A 19,099-nucleotide genomic window follows, 5' to 3' on the forward strand; every position below is an offset into this window, starting at 1 on the left:
GAGGAGCCCTGCGAGCAGCACGTCGCCCCGGCTCGGCCGGCGGACACTCCGGACAGCGCGTCGCCGAGTGGCGAGAGAATGAAAGGGTTTATTACGAACGCGGAATCCCTACGGGGTGGCGACAAAGGGGCGGCGGGTGACAATTGCAAGCCCAACGGGGAGACCAGACCATCCGCTCAGAAACTTGCCGTGGAATATATTGCCCCGTGCATGGCCAAGCATGGCATCTGTGTTGTGGACAACTTTCTGGATTAGAGACGGGGAAGTCTATTTTAGACGACGTGAAGGCCCTGCATAAAGCTGGCAAGTTCACGGACGGCCTGCTCGTCAGCCAAAAAAGCGACTCCACAAAAGACATTCGAGGGGACAAAATAACGTGATAGAAGGGCGGGAGCCAAGCTGCGAGAAGATCCGCTTCCTAATGAGTCGTATGGACGACCTGGTCAGACATTGTAACGGTAAACTGGGAAACTACACAATAAATGGAAGGACGAAAGTAAGTAGTGTGCAGCACAAAACTCTTCCTAGAAACCGATTAGCATTATTCGACTTATAGGCTAAACCTTTTTATTTATATATTAGTCTGACCGGGCGGTCAGAACAATAGGTGCTCTCCGGCCGGCCACAAGTCCATGTGTGACCAATGCTATGAGTCAGCGCTGTGCTGTGCTTCCCACAAGGCATCTTGTGTTCACTGACGTTGCTGTTACACATGCCCACCACAGCCAGGGGGTCTAGACTAGAGGCGGTGTCCTGTCCATACATTACAGCTGACACTGACAGGCGGATATATATTCCTGCTTTCACGACACTTAAAAAGCCAGACTTTAATTCATTTGACTAATAAATAAAATACTTATATTTTCAGAATACTTTCAGACACATTTAGCATGTCTTGATAATTGCCATATTCAACAGATTTCCTTCATATTATTTTAATAAATTGCTCAGTAGTTTATTTGATCTTTATTTATTCAGCTGAAGTCCCACTGAGTGTAGCATAGGTTTGTTTGAGTTGAAACATTTATTTTGGGCATTCAAATACGTCGAGGGAGACAGGCAACCAAAGGCAGAGACAGGGGAGACATGCAAGACAAGACGGTCGGGGTCAGAGTAGTCTTCGTGTTCACAGTCAGGGAGCATAGGTGTTCTGTGTCTTGACACCACAGATTAGTTTAGACTAGACCTGTACGTGCCTGGCCACCGGCCAGAACGATGCAACTTGGGAACCTAATAATAACCTGTTGTCAAACTTGTCAAAGCACTTGTCATAGCACCTGTACGTGCCTGTCGGCCACCGCCTACTTCAGAGCGATGCAACTTGGGAACCTAATGACCTGTTGTCATGTCATAGCACCCGTTTTAACTATGTGTCTGTGTCCCCTTTGTGCCCATACTGTATAAGCAGTGAAGTAAATAAGTTTTCAATGTAATGGGTCGGGGGACCCAGGGGTGGTCTAATAGAGAGGTCCCAGGTCTATCCCTGGGACCTATCGATAGACTCGATAGATAGGTCTATCGAGTCCTACTTCAACGACGTTGGAGTACAGTATTGCATCCCAGGACCCCCGGAGGGTGACATGATTGCATCCTTTCTCAATTTAGTGAGTCTAAGGATGCAGGCTATTTGCATCACTGTATAAGTGTATATGGAGATCTAGTCTGTATCTGTCTGTCTGCCTGTGTCTGATGTGCAAACTGACTGTGAAAAGTGGACTGGTTAAGTAATCAATTGGCATGTGTGGGGTTGCCATGGCACTCAATTGGCTGAGGCAGAGGCTGGAAATTGCACAGGTGAGGGGACACGGGTGAGGGACAGAGCCTGTGTGTCCCACAGACTTGAGGCCGGGCACTGCACTCCCTGTGGTGGTTTGGAACGCACGTGTCGAATTTGAAGTGGGTGAGGCAAACGGTTCTCAAGTTACGTGCAAGATCACACACACACACGCATGCAGACAGACCGAGATGTTTCACTTTCGATACCGATAAGTTATCGGTACTCAATAACTCTGTAACGATACGGCAGCCTTGAGTATCGGTCGATACTGATACATATCCGTTCCCAGCGTGTATTTCTTTCTCTGATATCAGGCAGGCACTAGCACACTTTTTTTAAATGTATCTTTAGGTCATGGTCAAGTGATGAGGAGAAGAACACAATATTCATCCCAGAATAATAGGAAATGAGAAGACCCTGTGTAACAACAACACAGACACTTTCAACATGTCTGTAGTGGAACAATAATAAAGGCAGTAGTCTAGCTATATTGTGATTGATATCATTATCAATCACAGTGTCCTTGCTCAAGGACTCTCACTCAGGGGGGTGCCTGGGATGGAACTGAAAGCCATCTGGTGTCTGGAGTCACTCCCAGCCCATTTTCCATTCCATCTCGTGCAGCTCTAGCATAAAGTAGTAGTTGGCATGAAATATAATATTACAAGATGTTAGACGATGTCCTGAGATGATCCCCATCAAGTTGTACTGTACAATACATCAGCGGTTCCCAAATCCTTTTGGCCATGCATCCCCGTTACCTCCTGACCTAGCTGACACACCCCCCCCCCCCCCATGGAAATATTAATTGCATAAGCTATATATTTCCTATATAATATATATATACACACACATGCACATATATGAACCTGAATATGGCATATACTGTATAAGCAGCATATGCTATATCTGCATACTTGCCATATATTGGCATAATATAAAATAAATCCATAGCACCACCTTTTCATGTAGCGCACCCCCTAGAAGGCACTCGCACACCACAAGGGGTGCGCACGGCGCACCACAGTTTGGGAACCACTGGTGTACATCATAGTCATTAGGTTCAAGTGTGAAAATATTGTTTTAGCTCGTTTCAAAATGTTCTCTTATGACAACAAGGTGCCCAATCCTAGTGAAGAGGGGGGTGATATTAGCATAGCTAACATAACAGTGTCAATGACATCACTTTACTGGCAGGTGTCTCTAGTCGGAGAGATTTCTGCTTTCTTAAGGAAACTGACATTTGACCTACATTTTATAGAATCATGTAAGTAGAAGTGCATGCAAGAGGAAGTCAGTCATGTGATGACAGCTCCCTGACTGCTACAACAAGCCACTGTAGTATGCAATTATGGCTGTAGGATTCAGTCGATTCTTACAAGTAACGTTAACGTCTTATGCAATGCAAGGCACACACTTTTATTTATTTTTTAATACAAACTAAATAACACAGTCTTGCGGATACTGATAGACCAGAAGCTATTTGGTGTCACAGCAGACCTCCCAAAATGCTCTTAAAAATGATTGCAATTTGCATGTTCAAAACATATAAAACCGTATGCTTAATTGTCCAGAGAATCTTAATAGAGGGTATGCATGCTTAAAGTGAATGGCACATGATCGAGTGGCAAAGCAACAGGCAAAGTGAGTTTAACATTGTTTAATGCAATCAGATAGGACTTTTATGTTTGGATGTATATGGGCTGTCAAGGCAGAAAGTAGTTTTTTGCCACTCAATAGGCATTCCTGCGTAACTTCCGGGTTTGATGATGATGTCACGCACACATACTCTCTATTATCCAGAGAATCTTAATTGGTATGTAATTGTACAGTCTGTGAATCACTGTGACATACATGTGACATGCAATTGTGTTTGTCTTATAAATATGTCTGTCGCAGTGGGCACAATAAGAAGAACAGTGGGTCAGTAGTAAAATGACTGCTATAATGGCAATAGTCGAGTCAAAAATTTGTTTTACGTTCTACTAAATTCCAGCATATGACTGACTGTCCCTCTGTTTACTGATGGAACCATGGTTCTCCAGGCCGTCCCTGGCCACGTTCCATGTGCGGCCTTGAGAAAGAGCTCTCCTGTTTTGACTGACTGCAGCTGTAGAGAAGACAGCAGAATCAGGATGAGGGCATAGTGTAGCCAACGCCTGAGATAGACAGAGAATACCTGCCTAAAGCAACCGCTTACTGCACACTTACAAAGTGACAAAAACAATTACCCTTCAAGGTTCCGCCAGGGTGATTTATGCGAGCACAAGAACTCTAAGTACTGGACACTCGTCTGGTTTGACAGACAGGTAGTGTGTGCCGGCTGGGTGGTGTGTGACAATCCGGTTGAAGTATTCCTTTGGTACGCCGACAGCGGCGGCGGGCCCGGGAGAACAATAACGCGACACGAGACAGTATCACGCTAAAGGTTCACAAAGTTTATTACACACACAGGAACATATAGAGCTGGATCCCTATGACGTGACAACACATGAGACATAACAACCGCTAACTGCAGCAAGGCTGACCTTGCTGTCTGAGATGTCTCTCATAGTCTAACCATAAAGTATGCTACAGTTCAGGCAGTACACAATACATATCAAGTACACAGCCATGGGCGATCCGATTATAACAAACAATACTACAGGTAGGTAGCATGAGCAGCCAGTGAAATAATTGTAATTCTACATGCAGTGCTTCATGCTGCCAAACCCAACGTTAGAATCCTTCAAGGCCACAATATCAAGGCCAAACTCAATCAACACCACCAGCATTATATGTGGCAACGTTTTGAACTTGAAGCGTGATTGTTGCATGGGTCTGAAACTATACTATCACTGATCGTTAAGTAATAGTATATCAGTGACTGTGATTTTAAGGCCCTCACACACTTTCCTGACGTCACGAGTGTCGGAAAGCATCGATGACAGAGTGTGTGTGTGTGTGTGTGTGTGCGGTGTGTACAAGGCCGTCGGTTGTAGTGTGTTGCTCGACAACGGAGACAGCGCTGTTCGTTGTCATCCGTTGATAGCAGTGGTGTGTGTGTGGCAGAGCTCTCTGGATGACTGTTTAGCCTTGCAAGGACACGGTCGGGGCACTTTCGTCGCAATGAAGGTGGTAATGGCGGTACATAGACACACAGGTGTGTGCGTGTGTGTTTGTGTGAAACTCCAGAAAATGTTACGCGCGGTCCCCGTTTTTTACTACTTTCCATTGGTTCAATACTTTCTAAACAACACACAGACGTAAAGGGTGTTCAATCAATAGCACTGATTTATCAAAAACCTTAAAAATGTAGTTATGAATATGAGGTTTCCTCCCGACAGCAACGATATAGTAAACCTTTCACTTTGTTTTCACTGTCGTATAAGACTAGTGCTCATTCTCCAACACACTGATGGGACAATGAATGGATAGTTGGATACAGCATAGATTGACTATGTTATCTATTAAAACCCATTCTGACCTAAAATCTGATTAAAAAAATGTCTTCTACATCCTGACAGTTTTCTGAAAAGGCTATGTTTCTATGTCAGTCGTTCTTTGATTTTTCAAAAATAGCAGACCTACAAGCTCGTAACAACTCCTATGAGCTTGTAGATCTTCTATTTTTCAATAGCTAAAGCATAACATAATGCTAACACCAAAAGGGGTTCCCGCCCGCCCAAAATGGGTTAAAAATTATGATGATGATGTTTGATGACTGGATGACTTGTCACTTGACAGCGCACAAAGCTTGTGAATTCCTTCCAGCTGTTTGTTAATAGTCTAGATATTACTCAATAGCTGAAGCAAATTGATATGATGGATGTGTGTGTGTGTGCACTGTGCTGCAGGCACGTACAGTGGTGGTATTTATCGTTTTAACTAATCAACAACATTACATGAGAGCGATACTATAAATACACAGTCAGTAGGCAATGCGTTTAACATCCAGCCATGTTTCTGTCCTGTAAGTCCCCTGCTGCTATGGCGTGTCAGTTTCTGACAGTGATTTGTGATTCATGTGATTGTACAGTATCGATGCTGCAACAAGCCCCGCACCGCAGCGAAGCCTGCAGGCATCATGTTCACGTATTTCTCGTTAAGCGAATGTCAAGCTTTATTAAATTATTGAGGGGTATGCGCATGCATAAAGTGAATGGCAAATGGAGTGGCAAAGCGACAGGCAAAATTAGTTTAACGTTGTTTAATGCAATCGGATAGGACTTTTCTGTCTGGATGTATGGGCTGTCAAGGCCAGAAAGTAGTTTTTTGCCACTCAGTGGGCATTCCTGCATAACTTCCTGGTTTAATCAGACCAGTGTGTGTCCAGTGGAAACCTCGTATGAATCTGATCTCAGGTCAGAATGGGTTAATGATGATGTCACGCGCATACGTACTTCTATTGGCACCTTTACCAGTGGACTGTGCAGTGAGTTGAGACCAGAGAGCTACACGCATTCAGCAACCTTTTCACAACTTTCACCCAAAACAACTGATCTTCCGACTTCACTTGACCTCACTCTCTGTGGTAGACTAGAGACAAGACAACAACGTTTGATGTGACGCACGCTTAATGAGCTTGTTGTCTTTGTCTCCTTTTTATTAATGAGGCAGTGTTGTAGCGGTACTGTACACCGGGCCTCTGATCTGTCTGTACTGTAGCAAGACCCTGGCATGCACATGACTTGTGCCACATGGCTGCCTTATTTTTGCAACAATTATCTTAATCATTAGAGTAGCCAATTGTATTTTGTTATGCCAATGAATTCCTCCCTGTACACTACTGTCTGTGTGTTGTCACTGCTGTTGTACCCTACTGTCTCACCTCCCAGTCAGGAGCTGTTGTTACCCTACTGTCTCACCTCCCAGTCAGGAGCTGTTGTACCCTACTGTCTCACCTCCCAGTCAGGAGCTGTTGTTACCCTACTGTCTCACCTCCCAGTGAGGAGCTGTTGTACCCTACTGTCTCACCTCCCAGTCAGGAGCTGTTGTACCCTACTGTCTCACCTCCCAGTCAGGAGCTGTTGTACCCTACTGTCTCACCTCCCAGTCAGGAGCTGTTGTTACCCTACTGTCTCACCTCCCAGTCAGGAGCTGTTGTACCCTACTGTCTCACCTCCCAGTCAGGAGCTGTTGTACCCTACTGTCTCACCTCCCAGTCAGGAGCTGTTGTACCCTACTGTCTCACCTCCCAGTCAGGAGCTGTTGTTACCCTACTGTCTCACCTCCCAGTCAGGAGCTGTTGTTACCCTACTGTCTCACCTCCCAGTGAGGAGCTGTTGTACCCTACTGTCTCACCTCCCAGTGAGGAGCTGTTGTTACCCTACTGTCTCACCTCCCAGTCAGGAGCTGTTGTTACCCTACTGTCTCACCTCCCAGTGAGGAGCTGTTGTTACCCTACTGTCTCACCTCCCAGTGAGGAGCTGTTGTTACCCTACTGTCTCACCTCCCAGTGAGGAGCTGTTGTTACCCTACTGTCTCACCTCCCAGTCAGGAGCTGTTGTTACCCTACTGTCTCACCTCCCAGTCAGGAGCTGTTGTTACCCTACTGTCTCACCTCCCAGTCAGGAGCTGTTGTTACCCTACTGTCTCACCTCCCAGCCAGGAGCTGTTGTACCCTACTGTCTCACCTCCCAGTCAGGAGCTGTTGTACCCTACTGTCTCACCTCCCAGTCAGGAGCTGTTGTACCCTACTGTCTCACCTCCCAGTCAGGAGCTGTTGTTACCCTACTGTCTCACCTCCCAGTGAGGAGCTGTTGTTACCCTACTGTCTCACCTCCCAGTCAGGAGCTGTTGTTACCCTACTGTCTCACCTCCCAGTCAGGAGCTGTTGTTACCCTACTGTCTCACCTCCCAGTCAGGAGCTGTTGTTACCCTACTGTCTCACCTCCCAGTCAGGAGCTGTTGTACCCTACTGTCTCACCTCCCAGTCAGGAGCTGTTGTACCCTACTGTCTCACCTCCCAGTCAGGAGCTGTTGTTACCCTACTGTCTCACCTCCCAGTCAGGAGCTGTTGTTACCCTACTGTCTCACCTCCCAGTCAGGAGCTGTTGTACCCTACTGTCTCACCTCCCAGTCCTGTTGTACCCTACTGTCTCACCTCCCAGTCAGGAGCTGTTGTTACCCTACTGTCTCACCTCCCAGTGAGGAGCTGTTGTACCCTATACTGTCTCACCTCCCAGTCAGGAGCTGTTGTTACCCTACTGTCTCACCTCCCAGTCAGGAGCTGTTGTACCCTACTGTCTCACCTCCCAGTCAGGAGCTGTTGTTACCCTACTGTCTCACCTCCCAGTCAGGAGCTGTTGTACCCTACTGTCTCACCTCCCAGTCAGGAGCTGTTGTTACCCTACTGTCTCACCTCCCAGTCAGGAGCTGTTGTTACCCTACTGTCTCACCTCCCAGTCAGGAGCTGTTGTACCCTACTGTCTCACCTCCCAGTGAGGAGCTGTTGTACCCTACTGTCTCACCTCCCAGTCAGGAGCTGTTGTACCCTACTGTCTCACCTCCCAGTCAGGAGCTGTTGTTACCCTACTGTCTCACCTCCCAGTCAGGAGCTGTTGTTACCCTACTGTCTCACCTCCCAGTCAGGAGCTGTTGTACCCTACTGTCTCACCTCCCAGTGAGGAGCTGTTGTACCCTACTGTCTCACCTCCCAGTGAGGAGCTGTTGTTACCCTACTGTCTCACCTCCCAGTCAGGAGCTGTTGTACCCTACTGTCTCACCTCCCAGTCAGGAGCTGTTGTTACCCTACTGTCTCACCTCCCAGTCAGGAGCTGTTGTTACCCTACTGTCTCACCTCCCAGTCAGGAGCTGTTGTTACCCTACTGTCTCACCTCCCAGTCAGGAGCTGTTGTACCCCCCGCATAACCTCCTGGTTTGAGGATGATGTCATACCCTCTATAAGATGAAACACACCTCTTGGGTTGTAAATAAGCCTCCTTGTCCCAAGTGATTTCCATAGTTTCTTCCTTCTTTACACTTAACCAATCGAAGACAGGAAACCAGAGGCCATCTTTTTATCTGTGTGGATCTCAGTTGTAAGCTGTGATTTCATAGGATGCCTTTTAGCAGCCCACTCATGTGCACTTTATTGTTTTATCTTTTTGTTTTATAATAACGTGATATATATTATTTTCAGTGTTTCAAATTGCACAGATTTGAACCCCTTTTGGTGTTTTAACTAAGCATTATGTTGTACTTTAGCTATTGAAAAATAGCAGATATGAGCTTGTAGGTCTGCTATTTTTGAAAAATCGTAAAAATGCGGCACAAATCTTTGAATATATATTCTTTCAGAGCAAAAGTTTTCTTTTTTTGACGTCGGACCTAAATGGGTTAAAATACCCGGCCTGTACTAGAATCTTACCGGTGTTACCTTGCCGACCCGTGTCTGTGTATTTCTCCTGTGATGTACAGTACAGTAACAGTACAGACTGTATCTTTCTATTGTTTCTTTGTCATGTCTGTCAAAAGAAAAGAATAAACTAGGTCAATAATTTACACAGGGAGTTCCTCGGTTGGCTGCATCCCTCCCTATCTTACTGATAAAACAGCAAGCTATACCAGGCCGGGCTCACACTGTCACGTTTCCCACACTCCCCAACACTGCCTGTGTACGGTCTCTCTCTGTCCCCACTGTTTCTACTCATGTTTGGATAAGCATCTTTTCCGTTAAGCAGTGCCCTCAGAGCTTTCCCTTTGTCCTTCCCACATTCAATGCTACATCAATAATTCAATATGCTTACCAAATTTGAACTGATGACATTACATTACTGTCAGAAATGTCTAGAGGGCAAAATGGCCTGTCAGCACAGGTTGAGGATGTTTATGATTTTATAGATTTAGGTTGGTACAGTTCAATTCTTTTAGCAATATGCCCAGCTTCAGCAGCTTCTAACGATACAGTTTAACAACTCACACAATTAAATACATGGACTTTATTGGTTCATTCATGACGATTTCAATGATTTAAAATCGATACAGTAACTATTTGGCAAAGAAAATGTGTGGACAGTGCAGGTTTTTTAAAGGAACACTTTATTATGGATATAAATAAGTAAACATTGTATTTGAACACATCTAACTATAATTCACTGACTCAATGTCTGTAACGCTGTCGTAGACTCGTAGCTCCTCACTGGATGCACCAAATCACTCTGACTTTTCACACAGGCATTGACCATAATATTATTTCTCTCGAAAACTCACATCAAGTCCTTTTTCTCTCAGAAACCGTCGGAGCTACAGTTACAGGGAGGTTCATAATAATTATAAAAATGTATGTAATAAATAATTACATCAGTCAGCCTCATGGTGGTGCTATAACAGCCCACTTTTCATTTTGCTTTATAACTCTTGCACCGTAGGTCGTACAATCAAAATATCACTTTCCCTGCATTCCTTGGGTCATGACGCATCTCCACATGTAGGCCACGCCCATTTGCATCAGGATAGATTTTCCACCATTTTGACTTCTCTTCAAAACACACTTTTTGCTCTTCCACCTACAGCTTTTGTGCAAATCTCACAGATATCGGTACACATGATCTCTGGACCTTTCTGATAAAAACACCACAGGCAGAATTTCCATAGTCCATATCGTTCGCCTGTAACCGGCTTCCAAAGTTAGCGGGAGGGGCCTGTTTTACAAACAAAATGACACGAATCACGAACAGACTGTCCAATCCACCCCAAATTGTATTCACATGTCGAGGGTGGTTTAATCAACGGAGAGCCCAAAGCATTTCCATTTTCATCCATAGGGTGGCGCCATATATTTGAAAGGAAGGACTAGTTTGGACAAACTTGCACCTCATGAACACAGAGTGACAGATTACACACATTTGTCGATAGACCCAAGTGTAGCGATATGGAATGGAAAAGTAATTTAACCCCTCTTTCTCCTTTTTTATTCTTAAAATCGCCAAATGCATGTACTTAGTATTGATGAAATTGATTATTTGCATTGCAGAACGATATGATTATGTTTGTATATCGACATAGTTGGATCGGTGAAATTTAAATCGATGCATCGATGCAGTTGCTGTATATCGTTACACCCCAACGCCGATTCTTCCTAATGTCTTCTAATTCCACAAACAGTTTTATGAAATACGTATGTTTCTATATCCGTGATTCTCAAACAAAAAGGACCCCCAAAATGATGTATTTGGCCGCGGACCCGCATCTCAAAATATTTTGTTCTAGGGGCGCCCAAAAAAGCAAATATATTAGTTAAAAAGTTTCGCTTTAAAAGAAGAATATATATTCAAAGATTTGTACAAATTTTCATGATTTTATAAAAATACTACAAGTTTGTTCGTATCATGGCACGAAGTGAAACGCAATGATCCTGGCCTGTGTCTTTTAGCGCAAGTCTCACTCAGCGTAGCTAACCTTGCGTCACCTTCAGAAAAACCTGGTTTCTATTCAATTCATTGCTCAGCGATTAGATCCGGTCTATAGCCCGCCTACTGTATTATTCAGTACATCAGTATGTCAGTAGAGTCTCCATGCAGCCTGACAAAACATGGACCAGCTTGTGAAACAAATGTCGCCACTGTGAGTCTTGCTCATTTTTGCTCACATTTTATAGATAAAATTATAATTTGCCTGATTTAAACAATTGCTTCATAGCGTAACATTTTACTACCAGTTCTTATTGCCGACACATGTCAATAGCTTCACATTTGCGATGCGACGTTGGGAAATTATCTGTCAATTATACCTCTTAAACGTATAGCTGACGCAATATATCATGTACAAAACGTACATTCTTCGTACAAAGCAAGACACTAAAACGTGAAGATTAACTTCATAAACTGAGCAAAAAACAGTTGTATGTTCATCAACACAACTGCAGATTCTAGGAGGCTCTTGCAGGGGAGTCCAGGCTACGGCTCTATTGTGCTTGCGTTTGTTGTCCATTCCATCCCTGGCAAACTAAGTAATGCATCCCATCGCTGAGAAAGCTTTCACTTTCACATCCTGACCCAATGTCTGGAACAGAAGCATTTCTAGACGGGGGGGCTTTACAACTTAGCCTCCTGCAAAAACTAACATTCTCTGGGACTCATTGTCACCTAAAAAGTATGCTTTGCTCTTCCTGTTCTCTCTCTATCTCTCTCTCTCTGTCATTGCCCTCATTCATTCATTCATTCTGTTAACTCTCCGCTGTGTGAATGCCAGTTGGCCTCTAAAGCGGGTTCTTTGGAATGTAAACACATGGCGTGGCTATAGCGGGGTCAGCCTCCTAATGAGGGCCACCAAGGAACGCGGAAGGACACACTATAAGCAAGAGGAAAGGAGGCACAGACGGGGAGAAAGGTCAGAGGTCAAAGGAAATCCTCCAGGCTTCTGACGCCTCTCTTATCTTCCATTGAGGAAAATATAGTGCTGATGGTTGTTGATTAAACCCAGGCCTATGTATGAATTCATCCCGCCGGTATTTCCTGCATAATTGGTAGTTATTTATGGGAAGGGAAGGAATATTCTGCAGCTCTTATTATAAGTGATAGCAAAGCCTTTATAATGTGAAATGGTATAATTTATAGGAAAGGGATCAGCATTGTCAGGATTCATGCACAGAGTAAGAGTAAAATATGTTAATTAATTTAACTTTAAGGAGTGTGTACAAGTGTAAACGAAATGGATCCATTTGAGGTGTTAGGATCTTTAAAGCTGATACGCTTTTATAGTGAAGGCAAACGTTTCATATCCTGCAAGTTTCTGCATGCAGAAAATAGCAGATCTACAAGTTCATAACGTGTCATGGACTCGCGGCTGCAATGTGTTGTGAGCTTGCAGATCAGCTATTTATACTAGAGAGAGATGTGGACAAGGCGATGCACACACAGAGCGTCAGAGCCTCAGCGTTTGGGACATGTTCTGTGGTTGCGTGTATCAGCGTGAGTGAGCAGTGAGCACATATATAGTTCGTACCAAAACACGGAAGACAGTTGACTGGCCTCAAGTAGCCTAACCCGCTGCTATATTATCATATCACTACATAAAGTTATATGACGGTCATTGACCATATCATTGATCCTGGTGATGCACAGTGAGACATGTCCCGCGTACCAGCACAGGTACACGTACCAGTGGTTGTGTACAGTCTAGTCTATCGTAATCACTGAAAACACCAGACGTCCACACCACAGCGGTCACGCAGTGGACAGGAGGAGATTGCGTAACACGTAGACATACGTTGTTTGTTGGCAGTCGGTCCGTGTGTTCAGAAGGTCTCTGAGTTCATGTCTGAGTTAACTCTGTTGTTGTCTAACGGGAGGTCAGGGACTGGATCACATGAAAGGTAGACAGGAGTTCAACACTTGATTAGTGCCTGACACAGAAATGATCTAAACTGGGCCTGGGGGGGCGGTTAGCGCACCCGTCTGGGCACCTAGGCTGCTGAGCCAGCCTGACGGTTAGCTCAACCGTCTGGGCACCTATAATGATCTAAACTGGGCCTGGGGCGGTTAGCTCAACCGTCTGGGCACCCAGGCTTCTGAGCCAGCCTGACGGTGTGCCGCGTGTCTTCCCCCCCATCTCTCTCTCCCCATTTCCTGTCAGTCTACTATCAATCTATCAATAAAGGCAGAAAAAGTCAAAAACTGGATTTAGTAAATGCTTATCACTTGAAGCTAGTTAGGTTTTGTTTTAAGCAGATTTGTAAGGTGAGGTTTCCCTGCACTCGTGTCTATGACGTCCATATACCCACCGGTGCTTTTCATCAGACAGTCGAGTTTGGCAACCGTATTCTAGCACAGCCCCCTACTTGGCACACCCCCACACAGGTCCATAATTAAGCATGTGCCGGAGTGCTTCCTGTAATGGTTTAAGCCCGGCCCCGCTCCGCGTTAAGACCAGGGGATGTTGCTGCCTCCGTCCGGTGCTGTGCCAAGTATCAGCGAACTCACACCTTTGGCCATTACACCCTGCTCTCGCATCACGTCTGCACGAACACGCTCTTCCTGCATGGCCAAGACGCATATATTTACACATTATATGAGCTGAGCAGTGAGGGGGGGGGGGGCGTCGCTAAGCAGACTATTGGCCAACCAACCCTCACGCTCTGCACGTAGCAAGACCATTAAGATTACTGCTGCCTCTGGAGAGAGGCCAGGAGTCAAAGTTTACATCTGTTGACTGTCTTCTGCTCTCCGCCCAACCTCTTCCCTTTTCTCTGTCAGTGCCTCTGCCTTTCTCTCTCGCTCGCTCACACGCAAGCACAGTACGTATGGACACACCTCTCTCTCTCTCTCTCTCTCTCTCTGTGTGTGTGTGTGTGTGTGTGTGTGTGTGTGTGTGTGTGTGTGTGTGTGAGAGACGTGCTTCATGGAGTAGTTTGTCATGCATTTTCACTGAAGCGTGACTCGCACCCAAACTGGATGTGGGAAGTAGTTTTTTTGGGGGGGTTTGTTTTGTTTGTTTGACACAGTGCTGAATCTGCTGATACTATGCATTCCGGTGATAACACTTGATTTGACGGAAAGATGCAAAGAGAATTGTGGAATTTGACACTTTAAAAATGTAACGACGATACCCCCAACAAAGGAATGTTGATATTAATAAACAATCCGTAATATTAATAATATAATTCAAGCCCGTCTAGCGCCACAAAAATAGCAAAAATCCCAAAAAGAATAAAAGAATAAACACTGATGAATATCATATATTATTATTATTATTGAATATTAAACTTTATTTGCACAGTGCCTTTCATACAGTACTTATAGGTGAAATATTTTTTATGTTAAATAAGAAAAGCAAAACCGCTAACTGGGACAAAGAAACGAGAAGTGGTGCTATCTATATATAAAGGCTGTGTTAATGTTTATAACTTATACATGTTGTCATACATAATGTCATGATAATACCGCCTTTGCTACCTGCAGGATTGCAGCTAAACAAATTGCCAGAAATTGGACCGCTTCGTGATTTGTTGACGTACAACTCTGGCAAATGGTGGTCAATCAGATTGATTCTGACTTTGGTCCAGGACGACGAAGACGTTTAGTCTGCAGTGCTGCATGTATTTAGTCTGCAGTACTACATGTATTTATAATAACCTTGCTATGGTTTTGTGGATCCAAGTGCCTGGAAGAATGTGGGAGAACTCGCCCTTTGTTTATCATTATGACTTGGTATATGGGGGCTGAACTGACATGCAGAGAGTGTTACAAACAGTGGCAGGGGCTGAAATCCCGTAAGAGGGCACTTTTGGCCAAATATTGTGAAAAACGGCAGATCTACAAGCTCACAATGCATCGTGGTGCTCATTAACGTCACACGGACACATAGGTGAACACATATATGGTGAACACGGACATTGCTGTTCCTTGGAGTGGTTGCACCACTCAAAAATGGAACCCTGGGTGCTCCAGTCAGAAAATAGACTTGCTTTGGGAATGTTTAAACCCTGTACACTTTATTGTGTCAAACGGAAGGTGGTCTGTCTGTGACAGTGCACCCACTCACTGTTTACACCACAGGTTTAACAGGGGCTTGGCGGTTGACTGGGTTCAGTCAGTGCCAACAACACCCAAGCAGATCATGTATTAGCTTATTAGAGACAGGTGTGGTATCTGGTGGGAGAGCCCCGGAGATAAGGGTGACACGGCAGACGGAGCAGATGAGATGTTCCTTGGTGTTTAACTGTTTAATCAGCAAAGTACAGCATGGCATAACATGGCAGAGGCACCTTACATTCAATGTCATGGAATTAAGGTGAGAATATAGGCGTGTTCACTCCTTCTCTAGCCTGGAACTCACCTATGCTTAGTTTCTATGGCATAGGCAGCTCCCGGCAGGATCCGCCGGGAGAAACTATGCGCAGCTGCGCGACATGAGACTAATTACTTAGAGCGACAGAGAGAGAGAGAGAGGACTGTGTGTGTGTGTGTGTGTGTGTGTGTGTGTACATGTGTGCGTGTGTGTGTGTCAATTTAACAAAGGTGCAGACGATCAGAAATCAGCAGAGAGTGAGCGATGTTTGCGCTACTCTATGCCGAATTGAAGTGGACTCGGACCCAGAGCCCTGGTGACAGTCCACAAGGCTGTCGTGCCAAGACAAACAGGGAACCATAAAGGGAAGGTGGTCTGTCTGTGACAGTGCATGTTGCCGTGCACCCACTCACTGTTTACACCACAGGTTTAACAGGGCCTTGCTTGGGTTGACTGGGTTCAGTGCCAACACCCAAGCAGATCATGTATTAGCTTATTAGAGCAGGAAACTACGAGGGGAAGTTGACATGCACCACATGTCTCCGGTTTATTTTCCCGCTGTTTCAGAGTTTATAACATAGTGGCCCGGTTTGTAACTGAGCCTCCTGGTGACAGACGGCAACCGTCCTTGTGCGTGTTGATAATCCATTGTCTTTGCCTCCGGGTCCAACTGACTGACTGACTCGTGCACGTCCTCGTGTTCTGCATCGATATTTCCATCCATCTTCCATGCGGTTCTGTTTAGAGTTGCCCCGACACTAGGGCTGTGAATCTTTGGTTGTCCGACGATTCGATTCGATTCTTGGGGTCACGATTCGATAAAAAAATTCCACTCGATTCTCAATGAAAAAACGATTTTTATTTATTCATTCAAAAGCATTTTTTTTTCCAGATTTAAAACGATTCTCTATTCAAAATGATTCTCGATTCAATACATAGGATTTCATCACAATCTACTCCAGTCTTGAACTGAAGTGACTATATACTACAGTAACTTGAGAATGACTGAAGACATGATGTTTACTGTGATTAGGGTAAGCTTACATTTCATATCACAAACACCATGTAGTGAAAACTCCTGTAAATGTAACAAACACAAAAAAACTAAAACACCCCTACTTACTTTGTAGTACTCGCCGATACCGAGTAACGATATGAGTCCTTTTTTTAACCCCCTTCTCTTCTCATAGATGCAGATGGATTTTTGGTGATTTGCTGCAGTGTTACTGTTGGGTCAGACTTGCTCCCGTTGAATTTCTTGCAGCCTAGTGTCAATTGAATGTTTTAGGTACTCGGGTCAAAGTATCAGGGCCGGTTCTGAGTACGAGTACTTGAGGGTGGTATATCGGCCCGAGTAGCCGATACCAGTATCGGTGGTATCAGAACAACTCTAGTTCTGGTAGTTCTGCATCTTGCTGAACCAAGTTGATTGATTTCACACATACCGGGCGGAACATCACAAGTTTCTCCCAATTCCAGTAAATGTAATTACGTGCTTCAGTGAACATCCTTTTCTAAACACGGGTTGTTTCTTTTTTCTGTTTTTTTTCCCAGGCGATGGTCGCGTGTTACCCTGGGAACGGGACCGGGTACGTGCGTCACGTGGATAACCCCAACGGAGACGGACGATGCGTCACATGCATATACTACCTGAATAAAGACTGGGATGCCAAGGTATGTGGATGGATGGATGGTGCAGGAGGGGGAAATAATCCTCCTCAAAATGTAATTGTGTCGGTCCGCTATGGAGTGCAGGGGTTAATGCTAACGGGTGCCCGAGTCAGTGCCCGTGGAAAAAGTTAATAAAACGTTCGGGGCAAGTTTGCTTTCAGGTTGCCCGGCTGCAAGTAGTGCATTCTGTCTTCATTAAAACCCATTTTAGGCCTGACGTCGAAATTAATTAATTATTATTATTATTATTCTTTTTCTGGAAAAAACTCATGTTTCTATATCAGTGGTTCTCAATATTTCATGTCAAGGACACCAAAAATTATATGTAATATGCCGCCGCCCCCCCATCTGAAAATATGTTGTTCCAGGAGACCTCCCCCAGAGAAGCAAAGATTCGAGTTAAAATGTTCACTCTGTCATAATTTATATTCAAAGATTTGAGGCACATTTTCACAATTCTTCAAAAATATGAGTTCATAGCGCGGCACCGAGTGAGCTTGTAGATCTGCTATTTTTCAATAGCTAAAGTATAACATAATGCTTTAAAACACCAAAAGGGGTTCCCGCCCAGAATGGGTTAAATATTATTAGCTATTCATAATCATATCTGAAGAACAATGCAACCTTTTTACAACTGGCAGTTTCAGTCATCCTGTTTTTTTTCCAAGTGACTGTTGCCACTCGGAAGTTATCGATAAGATTTAACAAGCATTTTTTAACCTATTATTTCATAATGGAAAAAGTACATATCGGGGCAAATGGTCATGACCTTTGGGAAAGTATAGAACATGACCTGTACTTTGGGCTCTGAGACCGTAGGACCCATTTACACTGGCACACAAATCCAGATCAGTCAATCAGATCTGAGCCACATCCAGATTGGAATCTGATCCGTTTAAATGAGTCATGTCACATGTCACAAATCTCAATGTGGCACAGACTTGAGTGTCTGTGCCACATTGAGATTGAAATCCGATTGGTTTAAATGAGTCTAACTCGCCAGGTCCATCCTACACAATTCCACCATAATGGATGAAGTGGAGTCAGACAGTACGTGCGGCTCGGCCACTGTCCCTTCTGATATAATCCCATTAAAACACAGGGATCCTATCATCCTGCTAATCCAAGCCTTGCTTGTATAGCAACAGAAAGAACTGTTTTTTTTCTTTCACATCGCTCATCCTCCCTCCGCCAGTCAATGTCACGGAGGCGCGCTCAGGTTAATTAATGAGATGTTTGCCGTGCAACTTCATTAGGCGTGCAAATATGCTGCCCGAGCACATTGTTGGCATTTGCAAAAAACACTTTCAAGTTTCGGGAGGCGGCCTTTTTTCCGACAGCATTCTAGCCGACGGGGCAACGATCCGATCCGCAGCGGGGGGGACATTCGCTGCGATGCGAAAAAGCGATGGTCCGACATGCGCTGCTCCCGTGCTTGCGGTTAGGGTTAGGTTAGGATTGAGGTTTCGGATCAATATGCTGTCGGAAAAAAGACCTGCACCCCAAGTTTCAACCTTTTCGGAATGTCATAAGCAAACATTTGTAAAAGATTTGTAAATGGAACCTCTACTTGTACATCTATTGTCATTAATCCGACACAGTCTTAAACCCATTCTGAACGGGAACCGTGGTTTTTTTAAACATTATTTAGCTATTGAAAAATAGCAGATCTACAAGCTCACAGCGCGCCACAGTAGGTCTGCTATTTTCTTTTAATCGTGAAAATGTGGCACAAACCAATAGAATAGATATTCTTTCAGAGTGAACGTTTTTAACTCAAATCTTTGCTTCTAGGGAGTGTCCCTGAAACAACATACTTTCAGATGGGGGTCGGCGGCCAATTACACATAATCTTTGGGGTTCTTGACATGAAATATTGAGAACCACAGAAAAAAAGACATTAAAAAAATGTCAACGTCAGGACTAAATGGGTTAAGACAG

General features: G+C 44.6%; 1 protein-coding gene across 1 annotated transcript in view; it reads left to right on the forward strand.

The window, feature by feature from the left end:
• Nucleotides 1-6: 6 nt before the first annotated feature.
• The window catches only part of egln1a (egl-9 family hypoxia-inducible factor 1a), a 28,583-nt gene continuing 9,490 nt past the window's right edge, over nucleotides 7-19,099 (forward strand). Inside the window, 4 exon segments of the mRNA XM_080782327.1 lie at nucleotides 7-250; nucleotides 253-375; nucleotides 378-496; nucleotides 17,042-17,161. Of these exon segments, the coding sequence (XP_080638453.1) occupies nucleotides 79-250; nucleotides 253-375; nucleotides 378-496; nucleotides 17,042-17,161 (534 nt within the window). The 5' untranslated portion in view covers nucleotides 7-78.

Source organism: Protomyctophum bolini, assembly GCF_963924005.1.
Source record: "Protomyctophum bolini genome assembly, chromosome: 14".
In the NCBI taxonomy this organism is placed as follows: domain Eukaryota; kingdom Metazoa; phylum Chordata; class Actinopteri; order Myctophiformes; family Myctophidae; genus Protomyctophum; species Protomyctophum bolini.